Here is a 16,205-nt window from a genome sequence, read left to right on the forward strand (position 1 = left end):
TAACCCTCGCACTGAGTTTCTCAATGAGGCTAAAATTTATATTAAATGCACCAGTTCAGTTAGAATCTGGAGTTGTTTTACTTGCGTTGCCTTGTGTTACAGGGATTCCTTTCTGTCGTCGTCATTGCAGGAAAGGGGTTTTCCCGAGTTGGTGATTGGCTGGAAGTTCAGTAGTCTTTGAAGTGATGTCTTGGGAAGCCAATGGTTGGGCTTTGGCTGAGGGTGGTCTTGGAGTCAGTTGCTGGTTGAAGTTTGAAGCGGGTGCAGTCGGAGCTGGACTTTGCGGCAAACTTAACTTCTGAACACGAGACTCAACGGAAAGAAAAGAAACTAAAGTAAAAGAATAAAATGAGTAACGAGACTAGGTGGTTTTTCTTCTCATCGTGGTGTTAAACAGCAACTGGCCTGTAGGCCAGAGCACGCTCAAAGAGCGCTAAAACAGCGTCAAAACGCAGTGGCGAGAAGAAGGATGAGAGAGAAGAAGGGGAGATTTGATGGTGTCCTGAGGTTTTAAACTCGGCTTTTTGGACACATCCCATCTGGTGTCTTGACCAATTAGATAGGCTATTATCTTAGCTAGGGTTGTTCCTTCCATCATAAATCAGCATGTTATCAGTCACATGGTCTGAACTTTACACACTCTTGCAAAGTATAATTTTGGATGTGATTTCTATAACCAGAATATGATACATTTGACAAAGAATCAGTTGGAAGAAACGTTTCAAGCTAGAAATGTCAAACTCATACATACCAAACACGACTAACCTTAAAGTCATTCAATAGTTATTAGAAAGACATACATAATATGTGCTTAAAACATGATAGTCTAATGTGTGGTTACATACATAATATAGTGTTATGCCTAGAAAAGTTCCTTTTAGGATGATTTTATATGCATATGAAAAGAAAGTCTCTGTGTAGATCTGTGGGGACCAAAAGACATGTTCTTTGGACAGAAGGATTTCCTCTGGTTCTTTGTCTTCTATGTGTGGGGGAAGAGTCAATCTAAAGAAGCTTGTGATTTCTCTCGTGGAACACATGTGATGGCCATCTCTTTGACCATTAATCTTGATTATTTACCCCAAATTTGACGATCTCCTTCCTGCGTTGAACACTTATCAATAAGTGTTCTTTTGTCTTAATGTTGCAAACTGTTCTGGAAGAGGCTTGTTGGTTAGGCTTGCTCCAGAGGTCGGAGATAGGCATCTTTACGACGTTGTCATGTTCTCCTGGAATTTCGGCTCCTCATGTTTCGATGTCCTGATCGAATCTTAGTTTTGTCTGACTCGTTCTGATGCTACAATACTCATAACAAAAAGTGTATTTTTCCCTACAACCACGAGAGCTACACCGTGTTAAGCCAGCGACAGTCAGAAATCCAAAGTCTCCTTCATGGTGCTCCCCATGGTTCATCCATTAGTGCTTTGGTGTGATCTGTCCTGAACGCAGATTTGCGGAAATACCCCTACCCATTAATCTACTGGAAAAAATGATTTCAGAAGAGATCAGAATAAATCAAATATAACAATTTATTATTACTCAGGTAAACGTATCTTGCCAATTACATAATAAAACAATAAGAAGCCAATTAAAAAATAAGAAAATACATAACAGTTGTTCAAAGATGAATCTAAGAACAAAATGTTTACCTGGCTTCGAGAAGAAGATACATAGTATGGAACATATTAAATACCCTCCACACTACGGGCTGATCTGGCTACAAATCGCCCTGACTGATTTGCAACTTTCCCTTAAATACTACCAGAACAAAAGGCCCATAAACATTTATTCTCTGCCCCAAAACAGATTAGATCTGTGTATGGGGGATGAGAAGCCGCAGGAGGAGATGTTCTCGTGCCCCAAATGGTCACACCTGTAGAGCAATGTTTATCAGGTTTTGAAAGGAGACCGCCCACAACAGAGGTACAGAATTCACTTAAGTTTCCAATATTTCCCATAATATAAGTGACTACTGTGAAATTGAGACCAGTTTACCCATCGCACCGAGACCTTTAAAATGATATCAAACATGAAAGGGTTAAGATCATTCATTCTTAAGATATAGTGAATATTTTTGTAAGAGTAGCAACTTGAGTTCTTTCAGTGACCAGTAACATGAGCCCAGGTTGGAAGGATGGGTGAGTGGACCAAATGGTCTTTCTCTCAGATCTTCTTGTCTGATTAGAGAGTTTATTGTCTTGCGGCACGACATTTGCATTGTAAGGTTTTCTGGGTGTTTGGCTTCACAAAGAGATCAAAGCCTGATTGAAGAGTTTGTTTTGTGGCCTGACATTTGCATTGTAAGAGTTCCTAAGTTTTGGCTTCACGAGGAGTTATTTTCATAAAGGAAATAATTTAACTCCCTACAATGTTGTATATTACTCTTTGGATTTCTGATGTTCTTTTCTTTCTGTTTATTGTTTGATGTTTTCCTCCCATTTCTGATGTTTATTGTAAAGTGTCATTGAGCTCTGGAAAGGCGCTATATAAATAAAACTTATTATTAAAACTTATTATTAAGGGATGGGTCAACAGTGTAATTATGAATGTAATTACAGAAATTAATTACAGATGTAATTACATACATTAATTACATTAAACATCTAAGTACAATGTAAAAACATGTACGTACGCAATAAGTACATTGTATCAAATGATTCATTTAAATGTAAGTACATAGTAGTTAAGGCCACCTAATATAAAGTGGGACCCAAGTTTTCACACAAGTCTTGTCCACACTTTTCTGACAAGTTCCCACACATCTCAAACAAACAGAAAGAGCTTCTGAAAAATCACTTTGTTCCTTAAAACAATTCATTTGCTAGCGCTTTGAATGGTTGCATTTTTTAAATTCCCAAATTGATCTCCTCTCTAATAAATCAGCTTATTTCTCCTAAGGTTTAACTTTGCTTTGAGCAAAAATCATTAGAAGTGTTTGCATCAAGCATCAATAGCTAGATTTGAAAGTTAAACTAATATAATGCATGAATAATATACATCACACAGTGTAGCTTGTTTAGGAGATGTGTACTTTTCTAAATGTTCAGACATCGATGAAGGGATTTAACAAATTTAGAGAGACCATACATCCTCTTCCTTTGATTTAATGTTTCAGGCATTGTAACCAAGTCTATAATTGTCACGAATCTGGTCTGCACTCCCGTTCACTCACCACTAGAGGTCACCCGCTCACCACATGGACTTTTACACCACACATCACATGGACTGCATTTCCCATCAGCCATCTCACCAATCACACGCACACAGCTGTCACCAATCATTCATTGCACTAATCACATGCACACCTGATCACACACTATTTCAACCCTGGACATTCTCTCCCTTGTTGCCGAGTATTGTACGCATTATTGCTGCCCTACAGAGCCCTATTAGTTTTCCTAGCCTAGCCTAGCCTAGCCTAGCCTTTGTCGGATTGTGTTTTCCCCTGCCTGGACTATCGTTTACGTTGTTGGATTACCTCTCCTGTCTCGCCCCTCTGGATACTGTTCGCTGATCGTCGACCCACGCTTGCCCTAAGTTTTACTCTTTGTCTTGTCCCTGCCATACCTGTTTGCCTTTGTTTGACCCTGCCTGTTATGACCACGTCTCTGCCTAATAAAAGCCTGCACATGGATCCGCACGCCTCTCGTCTCGTCAGCCCCGTAACAATAATAGCCTATATGATGAGTGTTCAACTTCAAGTCTAAGGAAGGTACAGCACGACCTTGAGTTTCATTCTATTCTATTCCATCAAACCTTGAATATTACTTTGGTTTCCTTTTATAATATTTTTTACTTGTCACTTAACTCTGATTATGTGTGACAGTAATTTTTGTTGAATTAACAAGCAACACTAATCATCTCAAAGATACTAAATTACTTATGTTATGATATGTTCAAAGGTTAGATCCTCTTAAATGTTATATGTTAGCAATTAAAAGCAAAAATAGGTTTTACATATTACACAATGTTCCAACTTATATGTCCATAATTATGTTCTTTCGCTGTTCTTTATTTGTTTTCCACACACTTTAGCACATTTTAATTTTTGAAATGTTTGAAAGTGGCTGCAAAGTCAGGCTAAACACTTACTTTAGAGGACCCCATGAATTGTAAAGCAGTTTTGTCCTCCAAAAAAAAAAAAAAAAAACACTGAAGGACATGCTTTTGAATGTACCTTCTGACTAAAATAACTTTTTTTTATTATGATTATTATTGTCCTTTTTGGACAAAATATGTCAAAATGTTCCTATGAATTTGAAATGTGCACTAATTAAACCCTCTTTTTCCTTACTTTAACATTTTCCTTTCACTGATATGATTAAAATACACCCAAATTAATGTTTTAGAAGCAGCATTAGGTCAAGTCAGGCTTTAATATTCTTCAGAATTATTTTATTCATTTTAATATTTAAACAATGGTTTTAATAATTCATTTTAGTTTTACATGGGCAAGTGCCACCATTCACATTTTCTTCAGAGAAATATTAAGATGTTAGTTTCTTATTATTTATTTTTAATATTGAAACATAATTTTCATTTTATATGGGCAAGCACCACCACTCACATTTTCTTCAGAGAAATATTAAGATATATTCACTTTATTATTAATTGTTAATATTTAAACAATAGCTTTAATAATAATTTTTATTATACATGGAAAAGTACCACCACTCACATTTTCTTCAGAGAAATATTAAGATATATTATTTGTTTTTTTATTCATTCTTAACATTTAAACATTAATTTTAGTTATTGTAATTTTACATGGGCAAGCCCCACCCCTCATATTGTCTTCAGAAAAAAAAAATATAATTATTATTATTTTTTTTTAATAAATATACATTTTTAATAATAATTAACATTTTACACATACACACAAATGTGAGCACCACTCACGTTTTCTTCAGAAAAAATATAAAGATAGGTTATTTTTTTATTAATAATGTTTAATATTCAAAAATGGATTTTTATTAATTTTAATTTTATTATTATTATTATTTCAGAAAAGTGACCTTTCACTGAATAAACAAAAAAAATGAAAAGTTAGAAAAAAACTTTTAATGGAACCATAAAACTAAAATATATCAAGGTCAAAACAGATTTCAGACAGATCACAGAAACAAAAAAATGATAACAGGAGTAAAAATAAACATTTCTCCTCCAGAATCATACTGCCCATACTCATTACTTTCTGTAGCTCTATTAGACATAGCATGTAGTATATCATTAAATATAAGCATGAAGTGTTTTTTATGGTTTATTGATAAAGCGGTCTTTTATTACTTGAGTTCACAGTGCTTCTCTTTTCAAATGTGGAAAGAGAACAAATCTAATGAAACCTAGTTGAGGAAAGATCATTTAAAGTGGGTTGCGCTGGTGTAATCTCACATTTTGTACTTTGAATAGGCCTAAATTAGCATGTGTTTCTTCAAAGAGATCTGTTTCTGAGGTCTGAGTGTCTACAGTTTTCAGAGCTGAAGACGATTCAAAGGACTAAAGCTCTTCTTTCCTTTTAATGATCAGCTTCCGAACCATATCCGCTATCCGTGGGCGAATTTCTTTGACAGAGACGTCAGGACCCCACGCGTCAACAACTTTGCCATCAGTGTCGATGAGATACTTCCAGAAATTCCAGGTTGGCTCTTTCCTAGACGCCTCTGAAATTAGAAGAGAGTGTGACAGGGCGTTTAGATGAGAGTGCAGCATGTCTAATTAATAAGCCACTAGACTGTGATCTTGTCTGATAGTTAAATGCTTCCTCAAGCACTTTGTTTGTTACATCACAAAAGGAGACATTGCAGATTAACCGTTTGTGGGCACTTCAGTGGAAATATTTGATTTGATATTTTGTATCTAATGCAATGACATTCAGACATTTTGACGTGTGATTTAAATGTTTAAATACTTTTTGATTCCACTGTATCCCTAGCAAACAGGGAACGTTCTGTCAAAGTTATGAACGAACGTTCCTCTGGTTTTGTTACAGTTTTTCTCAGTCGTTTTGGTGCATTTCTCAGATCAGAAATGAAATTCTCAAAACTACTTGTTCAACCTCCATATCATCTAGTTACTTGTGCACAGCATAAAAGCAGTTTCTCATTCTTTTGAACAAATTGCTTTGGTACATTCATGCAATTGATTATGTACATTTGTCTGCGGTTTCCTACATTATCAGCTGCTAATATCATGTTGCTCAAAATGTATTATATAGTTCTCTGTGCTATAGTCTTACCCCTCAAAACATATAGTCATTAGTCCATCGTATATGTCATTAAATGCAAAATGGTTGATCTAGTTGTCATAAACTGTCAAGCATATTTTCTGCACATTTCTATTAGAAGTTTTGTAAATTTGCCATGAATTGTGCAATTCAATCTTGACTTTCACTAATGAGGAGAATATAGATCAACCAATTATAAACCAGTTCTCTGAAATAGCTCAAAGGTGCATCTCATGAATCTTCAATTGGAAAGCATATATAGACAGAGGATAACACGAGTTACAAATTAAGAGTTACGACAGATCAACATCCAGAAAATGATCAGGGTCAACAGCCGAGAGGAAGAAGAGGAGTAAAGATGCATGGTGGAAGGATACAGAGGAAGAGGCAGAAGAGGCCAAGGACAGAGGCGCATATCAGATGAAATATGGGCCACTGTTGTGGACTATGTTGTCAATCTTGGCCTTAAAATTGCTAAAGGGTGCAGCTAAATATTGGGAGATCAACCATATCCTCAATTATTCAAACATTTTGAAACAGTCTCTTGCAATCAATATCCCACATACTGTAATGTGCAAATTTGTACATTTGAAAGGATATATGTCATACATAACAGCACTTTTATGGCATACATAACATGACTTTTCAATACAGAAACTGTCATCCAAACTGTTTTCATAGTTTACATCAGGTAATACTAACAGAGTGCACTGTTATATTGACAACATGACTAAGCATTTTGACTATCTTGTTTGTGAACAATGACACAAGGACTTTTCATTCTGATGGCACCGACATGTTCATTGACATAAATACTTACTTTTGAGAGATGAACTAAAGATTTTGAGTAAGTTACAGGCTTTTGCAGAAAATCCATTGTGGGGTGCTGTTTGTATGAATTGTTTTGAGAAATGCATATACTTCTTTACAAATATTAAGGATGATTTGAGAAGTGCACCAAAGTTTAGAAAAACAGAATATTTGTTTAAAGTTGTCTGGTCTTTAACAACATTCTCAAAACATTATTTAAACACACACAAAAAAAAAACCATTCAAAAGTAATGTTCTGATGCAAAAAAATATATATATATAAAATGGGATGTTATTTGGAATGTTAATGGAATGTTCTCTCTAGTGTTTGCATAACCAAGAAAAAAACTGGGAGTTCTGAATGATCAGAGAACAGTTCAGAAATATTGTTTTTTTATGGGAACATCCTCAGAACATATTATTTTTGCTAGCTGGGACCTCATGATCATCAAATCTGTTCCACTCACCCACAAGGTATTTGTAAGCATTATTGGCTCCTATTCCAACAACAGCGATCTTGCTGAAGATGGGAAAGGAAACCCCGTAGACCCGCCGCACAAAGCTGTCGATCTCTTTATCGCTGCCGGGCTCCTGCTGGCCGAACTGGTTGCAGGGGAAGGCCAGAACGTTAAAATGAAATGGACCAAAGTCTTTTTGCAGCTGCTGGAGGTCTTTGTAATGCTCATCAGTGTAACCACACTCGCTGGCCACATTCACTACCAGTGACACCTACAAACACAGTACAGTAACATCAAAAACATCATACACTATGTATGACTACTGCCATCAGGACTATGTAGCATTATCAAGATAGAGAGAGAGAGAGAGAGATAGATAGATAGATAGATAGATAGATAGACTGATGAGCACACAGACAGATGGACGGACGGATGAATGCATGGACTATGATAGATGGATAGGTAGATGGTTAGACAGCTAGATGGATGGACGGAAGGACAGACAGACAGATAGATAGATAGATAGATGGTCGGACATACTGATTAATGGATGGATAGATAGATGGGCAGACAGATGGCCGGACAAATGGATGGATGGATGGATGGATAGGTAGATGGTTAGACAGCTAGATGGATGGACGGAAGGACAGACAGACAGATAGACAGATATATATAGTTGTCCCTGAATCAGATTTAAGCTTTATGATCATAATCGCACAGGGTCTCTGTTTGTTCAACTGTATGAAGCTTGACTCCGTGTGACTGTGAACACCACTTATACTCTAAAAGCCAAATGAAGCCATTGGAGCCAGTCTGCAGCAGCTCTGAGTCACTGGTGAGTGAAGAGCCGCTGTGACGTCATTTATGGGACTCTGTCTCTCTTTCTTTCTCTGTCCTCGAGTCTCTATTTTACCTTTCCACTTCCTTTAAGTCTTCTCAATGATATTCAAATGTACATGTTTATCTCATTGCATTGGCTACCAATCGCAGCTCGCATCAAGTTCAAGACACTGATGCTTGCTCATAGAACAACCACAGGCTCAGCACCCGCCTACATGCACTCACTATTAAGAATCTACATCCCCTCCAGAAATCTGAGATCTGCTAGTGAGCGACGCCTCGTGGTACCATCACAAAGAGGCTCAAAATCACTCTCCAGAACATTCTCGTTCACCATTCCTGGCTGGTGGAATGATCTTCCCACCCATATTCGGAGTACTGGATCCCTGTCAATCTTCAAGCAACAGCTGAAAACTCATCTCTTTCGACACTACTTGACTTCAACCTACACATAATAATAAAAAAAAAAAAAAACTCTTTCTCCTTATTTATTCCTTCCCTTGCTAGCTTGTACTTATTTAAACAACGCCTGAGACTTGGTGTTGCAAGCACTTCCTTTGTCGGATTGCCTCTTCAAGATGAATCGCTTCATGTGTTCCCCAAATTGTAAGTCGCTTTGGATAAAAGCGTCTGCAAAATGACTAAATGTAAATGTAAATGTCCTTGTGTAAATTAGATTTTTCCATAAATGTAAATAATACAAGATTGCTGTGCTGATCAGCCCTTGAACTATAATATCAGCTCTTCTGATACAGATTGAAACACATCTCACCTCTATTAAGCCTGCTGTGTTAATAAAAGCACTTGATTGTATTCCTTGTTTAGTGTTAAAATTGACATGTCATTTGGTGGCTTACTACTACTGCACTTAAAAGTATGACTGATTGCATGTAATGAGCTACTAGAGACATAATTATCTATTTATTTTAAACACAGTATTAGTAGGTTATAGGAGGAGTGGTGCAGCAGTGGTAGTAAGGGTAGCGATAGTAAAATAAATTAAAATAAAAAAATAAATAAAAATGTTTTGTCCGGTAAACTGAAAAGTGTGCTCAATTCACAACTATCTAAAAGAGTCAGATTTGGAGAAATGTAGCATTACATCACTTGCTCACCAATGGATCCTCTGCAGTGAATGGGTGCCGTCAGAATGAGAGTGCAGTGCAGTCATCTGATAAAAACATCAAAGTAATCCACACCACTCCAGTCCATCAATTAATGTCTTACGAAGTGAAAAGCTGCGTGTTTATGACAAACAAATCCATTATTAAGGTGTTTTTAACTTCATGAGTCTTCTATCCATTATATTGCATTCTCCAGTGAAAAAGTTGTCTTGTGATAAACACAGCTTTTCACTTCACAAGATGTTAACTGATGGACTGGAGTCATGTGGATTACTTGTGGATTATTGTGATGTTTTTTATCAGCTGTTTTGGGCTCTAATTCTGACGGCACCCATTCACTGCAAGTGAGCAAGTGATGGAATGCAACATTTCTCCAAATCTGTTCTGATGAAGAAACAAACTCATCTGCATCTTAGATGGCCTGAGGGTGAGTAAATTTTATGATATATTTTTTTTAATTTGGTGAACTATTCCTTTAACCATTTGATTATACCAACATCAATGAAACTAGTATTTGAACTAAAGATCTTAGCTCAGATTCAGATCTGACTTTTCTTTAGTCTATATAATAGGCTGTAATATAAGATAATAAAGGGTTGTTGATTGTTTAGAGAGACCTCAAGGATTTACAGTAAGAACAGCATTTCAAAGTTATTCAACATCGACACCTAGTGACTCAAAATGAGTTGTGCAACCACACAAGCAAATATTTATGCATAAAAAATTACGTTATTTTAATAAAAGGGCGAAGCACTGCATGTAAAACGTTAAAATAACTTATAATGTTTGTAAAATTCACCAAAAAAAAAAAAAAAAAAAAAAACTATGCTGGACTGATCAGCAGTTCACGAACATTCAAAATCAGTTCGAATCATGTGCAATACTTATCTCAGTCAGACGTATTATTAAATGCAAAAATGTATGTTAATATTAATGAAAGTTATTCTGATGTGTTCCCTTACATTGACAAATAATACCGTTGCAACCCACAGCAGGAGCTGAGATATACTGCAGGAGGCTGCCACGTAGACACAGAATGAATGAAGCACAACTCCAGACTGCTGGTTAGTAGTTTACTAAGGGAAATGCTAGAAGAGAGGAAATCTTACAACACCGTTAAAGCAACAGCATGCATGAGAAAAGCCCAGAGTGATGCAGCATTAGTATTAAAGGTTTTTCTTACATGCACGTTAGTTGCATCTTACGTCTGCAGCATCAGAGATGATTTCTGGAGACTCACCGATCCTCTGTATTTTTCCAGAGAAACTAACCTCCCTCTGCTGTTCACCACCTTAAACGAGTAAAAGTCTTTCTGTTTGGCCTCGGCCAGACATGATAAAGTTAGTAAAGTTAGCGCTCTCAGAAACGTCCCCATAATGCTGTGAGATTCCTCTGATGTCTAGTGAACGGGACGGTCCGATGCTGGGTAAGAAAAATCTGAACACCTAGAGCGGAATGAGCTGAACTTCAGTGACGCGTGGCCCAAACATCCAATCACAAGCTGCCGCATTCCTCTGCGCGTGAGTGAAAGCTTTTAACTTTACAAATATGTGACCCTGGACCACAAAACCAGTCTTAAGTCGCTGGGGTATATTTGTAGCAATAACCAAAAATACATTATATTGGTCAAAATGATTGATTTTTCTTTTATGCCAAAACTCATTAGGATATTAAGTAAAGATCATGTTCCATGAAGATATTTAGTAAATTTCTTACCGTAAATGTATCAAAACGTAATTTTTGATTAGTAATATGCATTGCTAAGAACTTCATTTGGACAACTTTAAAGGAGATTGTTTATTCAGCTTTCAGAAGATGTATAAATCTCAATTTCGAAAATTGACACTTAAAACTGGTTTTGTCGTCCATGGTCACATTATTGTATACTATATGATAACTGAGGTAGGCTAAAAGAGACCCTAAAAATATTTTACATACTATCATACTATAACTGTTGTTTTAATAAGATCTTTGGCTAAGTATGGTGGTGTGGATCTATTATAAGTATGGTGTGTCCCCCATCTCTGTAAATGTTAATTATTTGCTCCCCTATATCACTCCCATGATCTCCCATGCTGGCGACACGAGTTCGAGTCTAGCTCAGAGCGGGGCGGTTAGGTTTACACAAAACCAACAACATTACAGCAGCAGTTTTAAAGATATTTTCTTTCGATTGTTTGACTAAAACAATGTAGCAAAATATAGCTTAATTAATGTTGATATAGACAAGTACTGTATATGGAAACTATCCAAAGCTCTGTTTATCCTAAAACAGTGAAAACTGTATCTCCATAGTCACACTATGTGTCCATTTATTTATTAATTAATTTCTTTACGAACATTAACCAGGGTTTTAATACCAAAAATAAATAAATAAATACACAAACAAACAAACACACACACACACACACCATGGTTAGTTAAACCATGGTAATCACAAATTAAGCATGGTTTTGCTACACTAACCATAGTTTAACCATGGCAATAAAAAATAAATGCGGCTAAAGTTTACAGTCTTCTAGTCAGGGGTGGGGTGAGCAGAGCTCATTAGCATTTAAAGCAACATGCAAGCAAACGGCTTGCTATGAACAAAGCTGATTTTTAAAAAGGGTGTTTTTTTTTACTCTACCTTTTAGAAATTTTGACCAAAGTATGTTATAGACTTTTCATTAAGACCATCATGCCATTTTGTGGAAAATGGGCACCCCTTTAAGATCGGGACTTAAAAGCGCATATCACGAAATCTTTCAATTTGCGAAATGATTGAATGAACCCACTCAATCTGAAGTTCTGATATGAATCAAAAGATTTGTGAACCCGCTCCGAAGTCTGGATCTAGGACAAATGATTCACAATACGCGATTTGAAGTCCCGATCTGAATCTAATTATATGCAATCTGATTGGAAAGCTTCAAATAATTTTGGAATAATTTTGAATAACTTCAAATAATTTTCGAACAATGGTTTAACTGTTTATGGCTTTTGACCCCTTACTATGTGCTTTTTTGAAATCATGACAAGCAATGTCAAAATTCGAAAATGAATGGCTCGTTTGATCTGGTTTTTGCTAGTGAATTGAGTTTGAGTTTGAATCATTTGGAGCGGTTCCAGCATAAATGACTTGATGAATTGATTTAATTGAGTCGGTTTGTCTGTTTCTCCACTTTTGCGCCTTCAGCCAATATATGACACTGTCAGTAGGCTATTAGCTCTCTAGTTTACGACATTAACTGAAATAAGTGAAAAAAGTATGATGTGTACAAATAAAATATCCATTCCAAAGATGCTTTCCACATCAAAACATCCAACACAAATCAACGAACATATTCAGTTGAGGTAACCAGTTTACTGCTAATTGTGCAGTTTTTACAGTTATTTATTTTATAGATGTGATTTTTAATAGGCCTATGGATTTTAACACTGAATGCAGACATTGAAAGCAATAATAATAATAACTTGCTATTTGTAGCTATTTATTTAGTTATGTAATATTTCTGTATAAGAACTTTGCTTTTGAACATTATAAAACTTATTTAATGAATGTTTTTTAATATGTTTTACTTATTAATGATTTATTTAGCTAGGCTTTTTGAATCTGTTTAGCTACAAAATATTTAATGATAATAGTAATAATTTTGCAATTTAAAACCGTTAGGTTATTTATTTTATATTTATATGCTTTAAAAAAAAAAAATGCATATGAACACTGAATACACACACTGAATGAAATAAGCAAATATCGAACTACCTGCTGTTTTTAATATAAGATCTTTGGCAAACCAGGAAAAGTATGCATTTTAGCCTGGAGAATGTTAATTATAGCTTACTTAAAAGGATTTGTTTTATACAAAAACAACAACAACAACAACAACAACAAAAAACAGATAAATGTCTATAATTTATTTTATTTATGTTGTATGTTTTTATTATTTATTATTATTCTTTGATATTTTAACTAATATTTTATTGTAGAACCAAACACATTTAAATATTTAATATCTAAAAAGTACTTTTTAGTTTTGGAATATTTTAATTAGGCTAATTAAGACGAAGTGGAAGAATGTTGATACACTTTAACGTTATATGTGACGAGAGTTCTCTTTTAGAGTTTTAGTAATTCATTATTTCTGTTGTTTGGGCCGCATCGCGCCGCCTGTAGGCGGAAACGTCGCGTCGCGTCGGACTCCAGTTTCGTTTTCTCCGCCTGCCACACTGACGCGGCCCACAATCCAGCGCGCGAGCGGAGTTAACATGGCGCGTGCGCTCAGCGTCTTGAGCAGGGCCGAAAACAACAACAACATCAGTGCCGGGATATATGGCGTTTAACGCGACGCCGATCCGTCACCGCTCCGTATAATCGTTCTCAGCATGTGCTGCTGATCTACCGCACTTTAGTGAATCCAGGTAAGACAGAAAAGTAAAGTCACAAGTGAGGAAAAGGTCCACGACGCGTTAGTAGCGCAGCGCACAAGCTAAATCTAAATACACTGACAAAAGTTTGGGAGAATTACTAAACAAATTGACTTTTTTTGCGAAAAATACACAATTCTAACTGTTTATTACTTACTTGCAAATGCGTTCTGCATGTAAGTATGCTGGTAATGATGCCTTGCTCGTGTTTGATCATTGCAAGGTTACATCCAATGTTTTTACAGTTGTAATAGGAAATCAGAAACAGGCAATAACTTTTAGGATGTAATATCAGTGCTGGTACATGCAAATAGTGTTTTAATACATGTTTTGACTCCAATGTGTGACTGTAAATCCTGTGGTTTGTTCAGGCCTACAGGTCATTAAACTTGATATTGAGACCAAGTGAGGGGTTAAATATTTGTGCGTTAGTTTTACTTTAAGATGCATATTTTACACTTTAAAAAAAAAAAAAAATGTAATACAGTATGCAATTCCTTAATTAAATCATCTGATAGTGTGTATTACACATTTTACTTCTGAAATTTATAATAATGTGTAGTTATTGGCTGGTCGGTTGTATTTACTGATATGCATGTTTGGATTCTTAAAGGGGTCAAATGACATTGCTAAAAAGAACATTATTTTGTGTATTTGGTGTAATGCAATGTGTTTATGCGGTTTAAGGTTAAAAAAACACATTATTTTCCACATACTGTGCATTATTGTTGCTCCTCTATGCCTCGCCTTTCTGAAACGCGCCGATTTTTACAAAGCTCAACGTTCTGAGAAGTGAGGAGTGCTCTGATTGGCCAGCTATCCGGTGTGCTCTGATTGGCCAGCTATCCAGTGCGTTGTGATTGGCCGAATACCTCAAGCGTGAGACAGAAATGTTACGCCCCTTACCATATTGTGATGCTGTGTCCCGGCGCGACGACACAAAAACAATAAAACCCATTATAAACGAGGCATTTGTTGCATCCAGTGGGGACATAATTGCTGATGACTTATACTGTCTTTTTACGTGTTGCATTGCGCCGCGTAAACATTACCATGTCTACATTTGTGATCGGAGAAACGACAAACAACAAGCACTACTCTACACTGCTCAAAAATCGCGTTTGAATAGTCAGTGGCAAAATCTTTAAATATGAAAATATACTTACAGGCTGTGAGTCAGAAGTGCCAGACTGTCCTTGCAAAGTTGGAATTGCCCCACTTTATAGAAACAGTCTTTGAGCACAGCTGACAGGCTACTCACAGGTTCAGGAAATAGTCCTCTGTAAAATGCGATGCACACACTCAAATATTTGGGTTGAACTGTTCTGGAACAGTCTTGTAAATACAACGTAACCACTGATTTCTAGTTGTGTCCTCTTTTGGAAGCCCAAACAATGTACTTTTCGATTTCACAACGAAACACGGCGTCTCCACGACATGGTGCCGGCGGCAGCAACAATACTACAGCGAAAATAAAAGTCCCGCCGCCTTTCATTATGTAAACATTTGGGCGGTGTTATGCAAATCTTCCCACACCGTGATGTAGACATGTGGGGGTGTGTTTGAATGAGCTGTTTTAGGAGGGTGTGGTCGAGTCTTAACTTTTATAAAGAATATCTCTTTGGTTTTGAGACTTTAGTCTTTGCAACTTCAGGGATCTTATCTATGCACAAACAGCTTGTAACACTCCAAAGAGAAAGGAAAACTTGAAATCGCATCATATGACCCCTTTAAGAATTAAGCAGGAAATCACTCCTCATAATGGTGATATCCTGCCTTGGCAATTATTCTGTAATACTCTTAGTACCGTATGCATTGTGATCTGACCCACTACATTTGCCAAAAAGATGCAGGATATATTTTTTTAAAAATAGCAGGCAGTCAGTGTATACTGTCAGTACCACATGGCTCAAGCAACGCCAAGAGCTTAGGTTCGATTCCCAGTGAATGCACAGACTGATAAAATGTTTGAATGCGGAATTATTTGTCAAATTCATCAATGTAAAACTGTGCAGACTTAAGTAAGCAGATTATGTTGTGACATGTTGAAACTAACTAGTATGGAAGCATGTTTCTGACACTGAATAAAAAAAAAAGAAAAAAAAAAGTTAATTGCAACTTTCTATCTCACATTTCTCATTTTTATGCTCACAATTCAGAGTTTGTCTCAAAATATGGACTTTGTTTCTAGCAATTATGAGAAAAAAGTCAGAATTCTGAGATTTTATATGGATGTATGTTTTTTTTTTTTAAATTTATTTATCTACAGTGTTAAAAATGTAATGCAATGTTATTTTATAGATGTGGTTATTATTATGCATATTTAAAACTGAGTACATA

The 16,205-nt window shown here is 36.1% G+C and overlaps 2 protein-coding genes across 4 annotated transcripts in view; one reads left to right on the top strand and one right to left on the bottom strand.

The window, feature by feature from the left end:
- Positions 1 to 5,107: 5,107 nt before the first annotated feature.
- On the bottom strand, positions 5,108 to 14,247 carry gpx7 (glutathione peroxidase 7). 2 transcript variants are annotated; one of them, XM_058763750.1, is made up of 3 exons: positions 14,023 to 14,247; positions 7,501 to 7,762; positions 5,108 to 5,660 (listed from the first exon to the last, which is right to left on the bottom strand). In XM_058763750.1, exons 1-3 carry the CDS (start codon positions 14,080 to 14,082, stop codon positions 5,497 to 5,499), a joined length of 486 nt encoding a protein of 161 aa, XP_058619733.1. In that variant the 5' UTR covers positions 14,083 to 14,247; the 3' UTR covers positions 5,108 to 5,496. The 2 variants fall into 2 exon arrangements, with proteins under 2 accessions (XP_058619733.1, XP_058619732.1); XM_058763749.1 differs by lacking the exon at positions 14,023 to 14,247 and adding an exon at positions 10,696 to 10,869.
- The window catches only part of tut4 (terminal uridylyl transferase 4), a 51,767-nt gene continuing 49,232 nt past the window's right edge, over positions 13,671 to 16,205 (top strand). For both annotated transcript variants that reach the window (XR_009268861.1, XM_058763744.1), the window contains exon 1: positions 13,671 to 13,859. The gene's annotated coding sequence lies outside the window, so the exon portion shown is untranslated. The remainder of the gene's footprint in view (positions 13,860 to 16,205) is intronic.

This window comes from Onychostoma macrolepis, chromosome 23 (assembly GCF_012432095.1).
Source record: "Onychostoma macrolepis isolate SWU-2019 chromosome 23, ASM1243209v1, whole genome shotgun sequence".
NCBI classification, from domain to species: domain Eukaryota; kingdom Metazoa; phylum Chordata; class Actinopteri; order Cypriniformes; family Cyprinidae; genus Onychostoma; species Onychostoma macrolepis.

Bases quoted from the DNA above. Each gene is read 5' to 3' on its own strand.
- gpx7 (XM_058763749.1), bottom strand. From the start codon at position 10,830: ATGGGGACGTTTCTGAGAGCGCTAACTTTACTAACTTTATCATGTCTG. The intron at 7,763-10,695 runs GTGAGTCTCCAG...CTGTGTTTGTAG, and splicing joins TGGAAAAATACAGAGGATCG to GTGTCACTGGTAGTGAATGT. The intron at 5,661-7,500 runs GTGAGTGGAACA...TTCTAATTTCAG, and splicing joins TGCTTACAAATACCTTGTGG to AGGCGTCTAGGAAAGAGCCA.